The following is a 15386-nucleotide window of genomic DNA, read 5'->3' on the forward strand; positions in this document are numbered from 1 at the left end:
TGTATAAGGTGTTCAGGACACACGAAATAGAGAGAGAGAGAGAGAGAGAGAGAGAGAGAGAGAGAGAGAGAGAGAATGTATGGATATTAGGGTGGACCTTACTTATACTTGGTGAAAATTATTTTGTCGAATTTTTTTCGGGACAGCCCCTAGAATTGTGACACTTGACGCAAAAATAATGTGTGCAAAATTTGAAATCGATCGGATAACGAGAAGTGCTGCCGCATCGACTTTGAAAATTTTTTAATTTTGTGACTCGACTTTCTCCACTGTAATATATCATTAGTATATATTTTTATATATCGTTGAATTTGTCTTTTTACGCACTATAATAATGTAGAAACAAAATGTAGCATTAATTTAAAAAAAAAATTCGTGACCTTGAAATCTGAAAAATTGACTGTTCAAAAAAAATTTTTTTTTGCATTATATTTAATTTAATAAACAATACAACTTCTGTCTAAGAAATTTTTTTATATTTTTATAAATATACATTATACATATAATACAGTACATTATACATAAAATAATTTATTTATCTCGTAATGACTTTTTTGATACATCTGGATATTGTTTCCTATTTTCGGAAATAATTTGTAAAATATATTGTTTCTCCTCTTCATTTTTTGATAATAACTGATTATAGTCTTGAATAAGCTTAATACCGCGCTCAGCAGTGTCATTAACAACTTTTAAGTTTTGTACAATGTTTAGTCCAAAATCCTCGTCATCTTCCCATGAATCGGGATCTTTTTTAAAAAATTCTATAGGAATTGAAAATCTTTCAAAAAATCGTAGTGTTTTGTGGGAAATAAAATGTTCAATTCCTTTACCAGCATAGTTTTTTAAGTCTTCACGAGTTATTTCATATTTCTTACATGATTCGTCGGTTTCAATGTTATCAGATTCGTCGACTTCATTGGTAAGTGCCTCCACCATTTGTAAATTTGTATTCCTCTCCACGGTTTTATCAAAAAATGCTAAGGCTACCGCTTCTGTTGATAACACTGTCCAACACCAAATTTGATTTCAATATACTGTTGGGTCCTCCTTATAGAGTTTTTTGCGCTGATTCCGAATCTGGTTTTAATTTTTTTCCTATACGTCCAGTTTTTGAGAAAATGGAGTTTTTAAAAAAGACATATTTTTCAACTTTAAACAAATATTGCGATGTTATTATAAAAGATATTGAATTGTTGTTTACAGCAAAAGATTCTGTAGACTTTCCCGAATACAGTGATATCCAATATTAATACATTATGATTATTTAAACATGTTTAAACAATGATTAAAGACGGAGATGCACCACTTTTGCCCCAATTTTTGCGGATATTTTCGAATTTATCTCAAAAAATAAGGGTCCAGCGAAAAATTGAACTATACCACGCGAAAGAGCAGACTTTTATCTTGAGAAACCCCCCTGTGAAGTTTGCATGGTCGACGTTTTTACCGAACCAGAAAGCAAAATATCTTCGCCCGACATGCGTTGACGCCAGTGGTGCTCTTCCACTAGCGCGGTCGTTCGTCGGGATATGGCGCGGCGCGCTGCGGTGAAACGGCGCGTGGCTATAAGCGCGCAATTATGTCAGCTTACTTAAATGTAATATTTTATTAAATGTTATATTATTGTTATTTATTATTTATTAGTATATTTATTCTGTATAAATTATTTGATGTATTTTTTAATGTTAGTCTCTCGTTTATAGTATATTTAATACAAAAAATACCTTTTGTAACAAAAAAATAATTTATTCACAGACTACACTATTACACTATTTACAATGCTAATATATATGTGTACACTATTCAGATATAATACACTATATCGTTTTAATATGGAGCAAACTATTTTAATTATGTATTTAAGTCAATAAAAATAGTCCCGTTTATATTGTGTTTGGACTTATTTTACTCGGAAGAATCTCGAGTGTTCATTGGCACTATAATTATAATACATAGATAAGACGACAATTACTGAAAATAAAATTTTTCAGTCACCGCATTGCAGACTTTCCTTACATTGTATGTATTCCGTTGTCCGTAGACCGTCATTTATTTCAAAATATCGTGTTGGTTATTAAGAAAACTGATGCCAGAGTTCAGTTTCGGCTTTTTGTTTGTTGAAATCAGTCGTGTCAAGCATTTCAAATCTGCATTGCTATGTATAAAACTTCATGAAAAACATTTATAGTTATTTATAGTATTTTAGTTGTTGTGTATATAATATATGTATTTTAGTAGTGTATTATATCTGAATAGTGTACACATATATATTAGCATTGTAAATAGTGTAATAGTGTAGTGTGTGAATAAATTATTTTTTTGTTACAAAAGGTATTTTTTGTATTAAATATACTATAAACGAGAGACTAACATTAAAAGATACATAAAATAATTTATACAGAATAAATATACTAATAAATAATAAATAACAATAATATAACATTTAATAAAATATTACATTTAAGTAAGCTGACATAATTGCGCGCTTATAGCCACGCGCCGTTTCACCGCAGCGCGCCGCGCCATATCCCGACGAACGACCGCGCTAGTGGAAGAGCACCACTGGCGTCAACGCATGTCGGGCGAAGATATTTTGCTTTCTGGTTCGGTAAAAACGTCGACCATGCAAACTTCACAGGGGGGTTTCTCAAGATAAAAGTCTGCTCTTTCGCGTGGTATAGTTCAATTTTTCGCTGGACCCTTATTTTTTGAGATAAATTCGAAAATATCCGCAAAAATTGGTGCAAAAGTGGTGCATCTCCGTCTTTAATCATTGTTTAAACATGTTTAAACAATCATAATGTATTAATATTGGATATCACTGTATTCGGGAAAGTCTACAGAATCGTTTGCTGTAAACAACAATTCAATATCTTTTATAATAACATCACAATATTTGTTTAAAGTTGAAAAATATGTTTTTTTTTCAAAGCCATGATTTTCAAAAACTGGACGTATAGGAAAAAAATTAAAACCAGATTCGGAATCAGCGCAAAAAACTCTATAAGAAGGACCCAACAGTATATTGAAATCACAAAAAAAGTTGAAATTTGTTGGACAGTGTAATTACCATAAATGGTTACAAAATTTTTTTAATGCCATAGAACTTATTTTTTCGTCAGTAGAACGGTATACAATATTGTGTATACATATACAAAACCGTGGAGAAGAATACAAAATTACGAATGGTGGAGGCACTTACCACTGAAGTCGACGAATCTGATAATCATGTAAGAAATATGAAATAACTCGTGAAGACTTAAAAAACTATGCTGGTAAAGGAATTGATCATTTTATTTCCCACAAAACACTACGATTTTTTAAAAGATTTTCAATTCCTATAGAAATTTTTGAAAAAGATCCCGATTCATGGGAAGATGACGCGGATTTTGGACTAAACATTGTACAAAACTGAAAAGTTGTTAATGACACTGTCGAGCGCGGTATTAAGCTTATTCAAGACTATAATCAGTCATATTATCAAAAAATGAAGAGGAGAAACAATATATTTTACAAATTATTTCCGAAAATAGGAAACAATATCCAGATGTATCAAAAAAGTCATTACGAGATAAATAAATTATTTTATGTATAATGTACTGTATTATATGTATAATGTATGTTTATAAAAATATAAAAAAATTTCTTAGACAAAAGTTGTATTGTTTATTAAGTTAATTATAATGCAAAAAAAAATTTTTTTTGAACAGTCAATTTTTGAGAATTCGAGGTTACGAATTTTTTTTTAAATTAATGCTACATTTTGTTTCTACATTATTATAGTGCGTAAAAAGACAAATTCAACGATATATAAAAATATATACTAATGATATACTACAGTAGAGAAAGTCGAGTTACAAAATTAAAAAATTTTCAAAGTCGATGCGGCAGCACTTCCCGTTATCCGATCGATTTCAAATTTTGCACACATTATTTTTGCGTCAAGTGTCACAATTCTAGGAAGTGTCCCGAAAAAATTCGAAAGTCGAAAAATCAGGTCCACCCTAATGGATATTCTTAAAAATGTCTTTAATCTTCCTTCTACATAGAATCCGCAATCTATGTATCAATAATGTCATAATTAGAAACGTAAATAAAATTGTACAATTCTATGTAGAATCTCTCACCTGTTTCAAAACTGTTAATAGAGCTACCAATAGAAATATACATGTGTTTAGAAATTAAGAAAACATTCTTTCGAGCAATGCACAGGCAGGCAGGCAGGCAGGCAGACATCCTTGAAACTTGCGGCAATAAACCTATATTCTGCACCATTTCACTTAATATTCTGTTCAGCCGTAGTCCTTTCCAATGGTTGTTTTAACGTCTACTCTCGGAGCTTTTAGTTTTAGTGTCCGGTGTATAAGCGCTCTCGAAGCTCGGTAATATAACAGCATATTGCCACACGTTGCCTTTTACGTGTCTTCTTTATTATCGTATTGCCGTTAAATCTAACTACTGTAACAAGGATATACATTCGCGAATAATTAAGACGAACGATAGCAGTGATTACCGAATGAATATGGTTCGAAACGATTCTTGAATATTAGCCTTTCAATTGCACGGTCTTCAAAGTTTTCTTATTAGCAATTCTACGAAGAATTGCTTTTCGAAATTGACTAAAATTTAACCGCGTCCTTTTAAATGTATTTGCACAGTTGCAATTCTTAAAATTAAACAAAGAGATGGATGAAAAGCAAGAGATTGAGAAAGTTAATGCCAATTCCTTTGGCAGTAATGGAAAGGTACGTAGATTATAACGTCGCGATATTGGTATGGCGTAAGCAGAGCGAGGATGCGGGGGGAAAATGAGACGAAAAAACAGGAAGCATAATTAGCAACCCGGGGGAGGGGCGACTGTCTCGCATACCTGAATTAAACAGTAATTAAAAGTTGAATAAATATGAAGGGGGGGGATCATTGAAGAGAAAGTTTTCAAATGTCCGGCAGTTCCCCGACTCGACGGAAACGGGGTGCCGGGAAGGTAATTAAAAATCGTTTCAACATCTTCGCGTTCCTTTTTCGCGGTCGAATTCCCTTGACGCGATGCGGCGCACAGTGGGTAAAATCGACGTTCTAGCTGTTCCCGGGCTAAAAACTCAAAGTCCTCATATCGATTTTTAACGAATGCACAATGTTTCTTAAATGTCTATTACATTCGAAAACGATAATATTAATTAAAGCTATTAAAAGCTCTCATTACAATAAACGTTCAAAGATCAAACTTTTTCAGATACGATTTATCACCGAAAAAATTCCTTTTCTTCATAATGATGTCCTGAAAAACCTACTGTAGATTAAGCGACCAATTTTTTTTTATATGAAGAATGTATATCTATGTTGAGAACGCACCAGAAACTAAACGTCATTGTTCATAATTTATTATGAAAAAAAATATTTAATCAACTAAGGAAAATCGTCGAAGTTTTTCACCTTTGACAAAGGATAAAGTTGTCATTCCCGGGGATTCCCATGGTCTGACAAAGTGGAACATTTTCGGCAAGATCTCCTCTAAAAGATCGTGCAAAATTTATACCCGGGACGACCCGGGGAACCGTAGTTACGATAGTTTAAAGCGTCGCGTGACACGCGCACAGTGGTGAGTTCGATTGAAATCGTGGACAAATTATTCATTATTCACACGAGAGTTTTCAGACATTTCCGGTGGTGTGACAAAAAAATGTTTCCTACAAAAAGTAATCAGTACACAGTCTTTTACAAATATCAATACAAAAAATTTCCAAAAAAAATTTTTTTTCAATCAAAAATTGTGGTCACCTTCATTATTTATTTATAACTATATATGTTTTATTCAATAATGTTATAGCTGACGGCAAGACGAATCCAACGACCTATTTAATGTGGTCTTCATGTATTGAAATAATGGTGAAATAGGCGTGAACAGCTAGAACGTCGATTTTACCCACTGTGCGGCGCGGCGCGGCGGGCTGGGAACCATCGGTGAAATAGTCAGGACCGCTTCGCGTTCAGTTTTATTTCGTTTCAAATACAAGCAGAGTACGTGTTCAATATCGTACAAAGCAATATACATACATTAATTAAGTTTAATACCCGATAATTCGATGTAGCATTAAACGCGAAGGAGAAAGTCGGTAAACGCGTGCTGGACGACTAATTGTATACCGTGAATTGTCAGATTGGTGGAAAAATAATTGCGGTTCTGAAGCGTCGATTTAATACGTGTGGGGCCAGTGACGCAACTGTTACGTCATTTAGTATCTGGTAAGGCAAAGACCCGTAATTAGTTAGTTCTTGGATTGCGGCTAAAAATTTCAATTTGCGAATGAAGCGTCGTCGTATTATTCATCTGTACCGTGTTTTCATAATACAGTGTATTACAGGAGAATCGGCTATAGTTGAAACATTTTATTTTTATCCGCGTGTCCGGCATTTGCACGCAATATCCTAGCCAGGTAGAGGGTCTCCTGGGACAGGGTAGCAATAACCTGGGCTCTGGCGGGATCAAATAATGAAAATCTTAGTTAGACTCGTTATGCTGCGCCGCGCCGTGCAGCCGCGCGTGGAGACAACGTTCTCCGGAGAATACAATACAAGTTCTGAATCTACGGGATCCGAGACTTGTTAATCTAAACACAATTTTCGGGTCTAGGTTAGCAGAAAATATACATGTACAGTCAGTCTTATAATTAATGGCACATTAATGAACTATAAGGAGATAATATTAAAGGCGCCAGGTTCGATCAGTTAAAAATATTGGGGGAACGACAGATGGTGTTTCGTCCTGGACCCGCTAGTGGACTCATCAGTAAGGCTATCTAGCGGGCCCTGCCTTAGACACGGATGTCTGGAGACTTTTTGAAGGAAAGTTGTATATATACTAATTGGTGATGATTTAGTGTCTTGCTCAAAATTGCGATCAAGAAGAATTCTACTATATACATTAATGAACGCTGTGTGCTGAAAAGTTCATCGAAATTGGTTCGCGAGTTAAAAGGAAGTCGAATGTTCCTCTTATTTTGTGGAGCTGTGCACGAACCGATTCGTCGAAGAGGAACGCTTGTAATCCAAGAATTTGCTTTCCGGATCCAAAACTTTGCTAATTTAAGCGAGCACTATAATCATTTCGAAGCCGAAGTTGGACAGATGCGAACGGCAAACCATTTCCGGATTAATACGAGATGATGCGAGAGCTTCGGATTCGTGAAAGGAAATGCAGGTCATCCGTGATCGCGCTGTACAGAATACTACACACACAAGCTCCGGCATTCTGAAACGCAATATAGAGACCGGGGGCATCTGACTATTTCTCTCTCTCTCCCTCTCGAAACACAATACGGACCGCGGTCCTTCGATTGGTTCGACATGTTGTACCGATTCACTGTTTGCCAGGTATTGTACAGGTAATACAGATTAGACGGAACGCGCGCGGATGTATGACGGACGTCTGGAACTCGATAACTATCGAGCAGAATGAGCGCGGTTTGGCCTTCGAAATTTGACATTATCGGGGGCACCAATTTCAAACAGATTACACTGTCCAACAAATTTCAACTTTTTTTGTGATTTCAATATACTGTTGGGTCCTTCTTATAGAGTTTTTTGCGCTGATTCCGAATCTGGTTTTAATTTTTTTCCTATACGTCCAGTTTTTGAAAATCATGGCTTTGAAAAAAAAACATATTTTTCAACTTTAAACAAATATTGTGATGTTATTATAAAAGATATTGAATTGTTGTTTACAGCAAACGATTCTGTAGACTTTCCCGAATACAGTGATATCCAATATGAATACATTATGATTGTTTAAACATGTTTAAACAATGATTAAAGACGGAGATGCACCACTTTTGCACCAATTTTTGCGGATATTTTCGAATTTATCTCAAAAAATAAGGGTCCAGCGAAAAATTGAACTATACCACGCGAAAGAGCAGACTTTTATCTTGAGAAACCCCCCTGTGAAGTTTGCATGGTCGACGTTTTTACCGAACCAGAAAGCAAAATATCTTCGCCCGACATGCGTTGACGCCAGTGGTGCTCTTCCACTAGCGCGGTCGTTCGTCGGGATACGGCGCGGCGCGCTGCGGTGAAACGGCGCGTGGCTATAAGCGCGCAATTATGTCAGCTTACTTAAATGTAATATTTTATTAAATGTTATACTATTGTTATTTATTATTTATTAGTATATTTATTCAGTATAAATTATTTTATGTATTTTTTAATGTTAGTCTCTCGTTTATAGTATATTTCATACAAAAAATACCTTTTGTAACAAAAAAATAATTTATTCACACACTACACTATTACACTATTTACAATGCTAATATATATGTGTACACTATTCAGATATAATACACTACTAAAATACATATATTATATACAGAACAACTAAAATACTATAAATAACTATAAATGTTTTTTATGAAGTTTTATACGTAGCAATGCAGATTTGAAATGCTTGACACGACTGATTTCAACAAACACAAAGCCGAAACTGAACTCTGGCATCAGTTTTCTTAAGAACCAACACGATACATATTTTGAAATAAATGATGGTCTACGGACAACGGAATACATACAATGTAAGGAAAGTCTGCAATGCGGTGACTGAAAAATTTTATTTTCAGTAATTGTCGTCTTATCTATGTATTGTAATTATAGTGCCAATGAACACTCGAGATTCTTCCGAGTAAAATAAGTCCAAACACAATATAAACGGGACTATTTTTATTGACTTAAATACATAATTAAAATAGTTTGCTCCATATTAAATCGATATAGTGTATTATATCTGAATAGTGTACACATATATATTAGCATTGTAAATAGTGTAATAGTGTAGTGTGTGAATAAATTATTTTTTTGTTACAAAAGGTATTTTTTGTATTAAATATACCATAAACGAGAGACTAACATTAAAAAATACATAAAATAATTTATACAGAATAAATATACTAATAAATAATAAATAACAATAGTATAACACATTTAATAAAATATTACATTTAAGTAAGCTGACATAATTGCGCGCTTATAGCCACGCGCCGTTTCACCGCAGCGCGCCGCGCCGTATCCCGACGAACGACCGCGCTAGTGGAAGAGCACCACTGGCGTCAACGCATGTCGGGCGAAGATATTTTGCTTTCTGGTTCGGTAAAAACGTCGACCATGCAAACTTCACAGGGGGGTTTCTCAAGATAAAAGTCTGCTCTTTCGCGTGGTATAGTTCAATTTTTCGCTGGACCCTTATTTTTTGAGATAAATTCGAAAATATCCGCAAAAATTGGTGCAAAAGTGGTGCATCTCCGTCTTTAATCATTGTTTAAACATGTTTAAACAATCATAATGTATTAATATTGGATATCACTGTATTCGGGAAAGTCTACAGAATCTTTTTCTGTAAACAACAATTCAATATCTTTTATAATAACATCGCAATATTTGTTTAAAGTTGAAAAATATGTCTTTTTTTAAAACTCCATTTTCTCAAAAACTGGACGTATAGGAAAAAAATTAAAACCAGATTCGGAATCAGCGCAAAAAACTCTATAAGAAGGACCCAACAGTATATTGAAATCAAATTTGGTGTTGGACAGTGTTATTATTCGAGAGGTGCCTACCGATTTATCTTTCGGAATAATGAAACTTTACACGAGAGATTTTGTTTGTTAGAGCAGCTTAACTAGTGTTCCTTCTCGAGAATTTCTCGAGAAATTTTATAATTGGTCATTTCTCATTTCTCGAGAAATTACAGTATTTCTCGAGAAATTTAAATCTAGGAAAATTCTTATCAATCTCATTTATTCCATAACATATTCTCGGAAATGAATTTTTAGTTAACTCAAATTGCATATTATACTAATCAATCGCGTAGGCATAAGCATATCTACAAGCAGAATAATTGTTGGGAATGCGTGTCGATGTCAGGTAATGCACTTGGTGCTTTGATGTTCGCTGCACGACACAATGTGATACAATGTCTAGGCGGCAGCGATGAAACTTCGGAAAAAGTGACGATCGCGTTAATCGTGATTCTCTGTTCTGCGTGAACAAACAGGCAGTCTACGGTTGAATTCCAAAAACGAAGGTTTAGTTCTTGTGTCCGTTCGTGCATAGTTGGTGTCAAGTTAGTTATTGTTACTATAATTTATTTGTTGTAATTTTTATGTATTTATTATTTATATAATCTGGTTATTCATAATATTTTTGCCTGTCAATATGAATAAGACATACAAAGATTGCTGGGAATATTTTCGAAAAAATAAAAACAAAGAGTCTGCTACCTGCAATATTTGTGAAAAACAGCTTTCATGCAAAGGATCGGCAACCATAGGTCTTCGTAGGCATCTTGAAGGTGTTCACAGATAGAAAAACTGAATACTGAATTGAGTAATGAGTTTCTTGTTGTTATTAATGAAGAGAAATATCTAAAAGAAGAGACAAGGTTGTTGTATCCCTTATGAAATATCTGCATAATCCAGAATCTTTGCAAAAAGATTCAGGAGATACATTTTTCTATTTAACATCCAAGGCAGATATGTATAAAATGGCAAAACAAATTCTAAGCAGGCTTCTCGGGAAATATAACAATGATAATGATTCTTATGAAAATAGTGAAAAACTTTCAGATTCTCAGAATGAGGAACTATCACTGAAAAAACAGTTAGAATTAGAAATTGCAGGTAGCCTTCAAGAATTTAGTATCAAGAGTTTAGCGTCAGAAGAAAATAAATTCCGGACTCTAACAAAGGAATTCCAGATTTTTCAGTCCACTGGAAAAAGGACACCCAATCTGCAGCAACTTTTGGATGTTCTACATACAATAAAGCCAACATCTACACAAAATGAAAGAAATTTTTCTACGGCTACGGATTTTGTAACAAAAAAAAAGAAGTAGATTGTCTGATTCTACATTAGACGCATTATGCTTCTTAAGAAGTCATTTCAAAACAAAAGCGTAATGTTTCACTTTATAAAAGTTTGGTTTTAAATAAATAAATATCGGCTATATTAAGCGTCTATTTTTCCTTGTTTTTAAAGTTATGTACATATTGGACAGGAATAAACATTCAGTTTGCGGAGCGGAGGCTCAGGATCTCAATCATATCATCTGGCAATGTCCAGAATATGATTCAGAACGAGAACACCTGTTTGAACTGCTCCTTAATCGTAAACACTATCCTCCCTACACTATTAATTTTTTTCTAAGCGTACTAGATATTACAGCGCTAATGTTTATTTTTAACTTTATTAAAAAATGTAAGATTAGGATTTAGCGCCTAACGTTTATACTATATGTATAATTCTACTTTATACATACTATGTGTTATATACTTCTCTATCTTTTTGTATAATGTCATAATAATGTATGCTATATAAACCAAACTAGGTTTACGGCATCAATAAATAAATAATTAATTAATTAAACATTCAGTTAAAGTTTTTTGCGCTTTCGATAAATATTATCAACGATATTCCAAATATCATAAGTTTTCCAATATATTTTTATTTTATTAAAAATTCTCGAGAATTCTCGAGAAATATAGCCTCATTTCTCATTTCTCGAGAAATGAAAAATGTTGAGAAATCAGGAACACTAACAAGCTTAACAAGTGAAATTTGTAGAAAAACTTTTGAGTTGCAAAAAAGTGTGTGTGAATTTGAGTACTTGGAATGAAGGATTAATTTTGTCTGAGAAAGGGTAAATGCGAATATGATCTGCAAAATGATGAATTTCGAGTGTGCAAAAGCTATACGTATTGGGGAAGTGGAAATACATATTGGCGACGCGACGCGCGCGACAAGCGACGTAAACATTGTCGAGGAAATCAAATCCCTGGGAAACGCGCGGCAAAAAAGATTGAATCAGAGATGTCGAAGACCTTACGGTGGAACTTACCGAGCAGTCGTTGACGTAACAGAAATCACCGGAAGCGGAGGTTGGCACCCAAAGATGTTCCCCATTGACTGCACCTGGCCCCCAATCGGGCGTCGATCGAGGTTCACGGTGGCCGCCGCTCGATCCGCCCTCCTCTCTCCCTCTAAAACCGCAAGACACTCGATTACGGTGTGACACTTCGACATCGACGTCGGGTTTCTAGGGGGTTGACAACGGGATGGGGAGACACTTGCGGTTGACGTTAATTCCTCCGCAGATATTCCGTTATATGTACAACTCGCAAGCAACGCGTGCCGCCGAACGTACAGTAGAGCGTTTCCCTCGAACCAAAGTCGTTCGAATTCAGGGGAAAACAGTTTTTAGGGCAAACAGCTCGCTACAAAATGGAGATCAGATTTCTCGGTGCAGCTTTTGGAAAATAGAGTTGTTATTGCAACGGGAACGGGAACGGGCAAACGGCACGTTGCGCGTCCAATTCTGAAGCGTCGGAATTAGGATTGGATACACGCTACACCACAACATTGACACACACCCGTGCTCACCCGATCGGCCGTGAGCGACTCGTTAGTGGACAATGCAAACTGCCAGACAGCAATAAATATTAGGCCGAGTGGGAAGTTCGCCGAGATTCGCGTCGGAATATAATGGGATCGGTAGATTAAACCCTATCTGTAAGTACCTACCGTAGCTCTGCATCAATAAAAATAATATTGCCCAAAGTTAGATTATTCAAAATTGTCAAGGGTTTGGAACAAGAAGAAGAAAAAGAATAAATTTTCTGATAATGAGTTTAATTCCTTGCGAACTCGTTAAACCTTGCAAAAGTTTAAGTACCTCGGCAATTTATGACGTAGATATTACAGGGTGTCCCAAAGATGGATCTGGTCTACTTCCTCGAAAGATGATTCGAAATCACTTTTTCCTTTGCGAAAACGTTCTCCACGTCTTTGTTAACGAGTTAATAAGAAAAAAAGCGGACCAATCGGAGCGCGACTACCGGCAGCTCGCGCCTAGCCTAGTGTCGGCATTGGCCGAGCTGGAATCTGGTCCGTGGTTTTCGCCGAGACCCGCGGTCCCAGTACTACAGTTCATTATATTACATAATTACGTTACATTACGTTCGACCAAAAAGTATGTCCTACACGTAGGTACCAAGTAGAACGTTCAGTCCACAATCGAGCGTCCAACGCGACGCGCAACGCGCGACGAAAGTAAAATATTTGACGTAGAAGGCGCTGAGCGTAATGTAACGTAAATAAGGGGTTAATGGCGCGCCATATTTTCGTAAAGTTCTGCATAGTAACTATGCGAAATTTGCGCAGCTCGAAACGTTGTAGGAGTTCCCAGAGAAAACACAAACAGAAACTCTGTTTTGCATAAACGGATATTACTCGACGATATCGCAGAGATCTCTGTGTATTATACCGCGAGTCGACTTCGCTCGCTCGTATCGGAAGCCAATTAATTCTGTAAGCGATGAGTAGTTACACGATTTTGCAAACAACTTAATACATACGCCGCGCCGCGCGCCGTTTCGATACGCGGAATTTCGTGACGAGAAACGAATTCGTGAGGCAAAATTATGAAATTCGAACAACGTTTTCTCGACGGTTATCGATATTTAACGAGTTGGTTAATTTTGAACAATGATATACTCTGTAAAGCACAGAAAGTTCTGTGCCGAAATTCGAGTTAGCCAGTTGAGCCGCGCAATTCGATCCCACGTTTACAGATCCTAGACGTTAGATCAATGGCAGAGAACGAATCGAGTGGCGAGATGAAAATGTTGCAAGGATTTCGTAACCAGTGCATCTTACGTGTCGCGAAATGCGACAGATGGAGAACACAACAATAGCGTCCTATTGTGCCGTTTCCGGTTTGTTTCTGAAAAGTTTCGAGGAAAGTTCAGCATGATCCAGAGCCGAAGACAGATATCCGCGGGGCGTGGCTTGGGGGTTCGCGAACGTCACATCCCCGGGACCCGGGACTCGTGTTTGACCCAGATATCCGGTAATTTCCGACGGTGCTAATTATGCAGAAAGCAGCTACAAAGCTTTGCCAAAGCAGCCTACAATTTTTATGTGATCGTCCAAAGGGGCTCGGACCAACCGGGCCGGCCGAGGGATGACTTTTGTCATTAAAGTTGCACGCCGCGGCGCGCATTATGTTCCCGGGGCCGCGTCTCTGAAATTTTAAGTGTCCTTGAATCTTTCACGAGAGAGAGAGAGACCGGAGTCTCGCGAGGTTCCGCGATACGTTGCTCTATCGAGTCCCTTTCCCGACGTTTGTCTCAAACACCGAGAGACCTCTGCAACATCCCGGATGTTTCTGATACCTTTCTTGTCAGGGTCGAAGTGTTCAAGTGTCGAATCTCGACCATTATTGGCTGCAAGGGAAATCTATTGTCATGGCTTGAAAGTTACCTCACAAACCGTTTTCAAATTGTGCGTATACGCAGTTGCCTATTATCTCCGATACATGTTCTATCAGGTGTACCTCAAGGCACCCTCCTCGGTCCGCTACTATTTATAATTTTCATCAATGATTTGACTACTATTTTTCAATATTGTAAGTACCTACTATTCGCAGACGATTTAAAAATCTTCTGCAGCATCTCGTCCTACGATGATGCTTCCAGATTACAAGCAAACCTAGATCGTTTTAGTGAGTGGTGTTGCAAGAATGGTATGGAACTCAATATTGAAAAATGCCATGTTATGCGGTCTTCCCGTCGCTCTGTACCATTCACATATCCTTACCGTCTCAATTCATCAATACCGTAACATATTCATAACATTGTTAATTCCGCATCAAGAACACTCGGTTTTATACTACGCTTTTCTACTGATTTTCACTCAATACGCACAATTAGATTGCTATATATTGCCCTTGTCCGTCCCCAGTTGGAATATGCTTCAAATATATGGTCTCCGAATACCTTAAATTATGAAATCATGCTAGAGAGAGTGCAGCATAAATTTCTCAGGTTTTGTTCTCATAAGATTAATAATCCTATGTCAATCTTTGATCACGATTACTCCACAATATTAACCATAGTCAACCTGGAAACATTGTCTGCTCGCAGAAGAGTATCCGACCAGAGCCTTATTTTTAATTTAATTAATAACCATATAGATTGTACCTCTCTCCTTATGCAAATCAATTTTTACGCACCTGAACGTGCTTTGAGATCTCGAGCAGGTTTTCAAACACGTAAATGCAAATCCACATATGGATTAACAAATCCTATAAATCGAATTATTGCGAATTCCAACACTCTATATAATAGTATTGACTATTTTAATGGGTCGTTACAAACTTTCAAAAAAAAATTACGCAGGATTAACTCATAATATCAGTACCTTTATACCAATAGTTTTTTTTTCTTTTATGCATGTCCTTTCTTAGTCATTTATGTTAAGTCTTTATTCTATTGTAAGTCTTTATTCTATTGTAAATGGACCTCGGTCCGTGCATAATAAATAAATAATAATAATTATTA

General features: G+C 36.2%; 1 protein-coding gene across 3 annotated transcripts in view; it reads right to left on the reverse strand.

The window, feature by feature from the left end:
• Nucleotides 1–15386, reverse strand: part of Rdga (retinal degeneration A) — a 60760-nt gene that overhangs the window by 35510 nt on the left and 9864 nt on the right. For all 3 annotated transcript variants that reach the window (XM_076443126.1, XM_076443135.1, XM_076443144.1), the window contains exon 2: nt 11885–12026. In XM_076443126.1, coding sequence (XP_076299241.1) covers nt 11885–12026 — 142 coding nt within the window. The remainder of the gene's footprint in view (nt 1–11884; nt 12027–15386) is intronic.

The sequence above is a fragment of the Lasioglossum baleicum genome, chromosome 2 (assembly GCF_051020765.1).
Source record: "Lasioglossum baleicum chromosome 2, iyLasBale1, whole genome shotgun sequence".
Lineage (NCBI taxonomy): Eukaryota > Metazoa > Arthropoda > Insecta > Hymenoptera > Halictidae > Lasioglossum > Lasioglossum baleicum.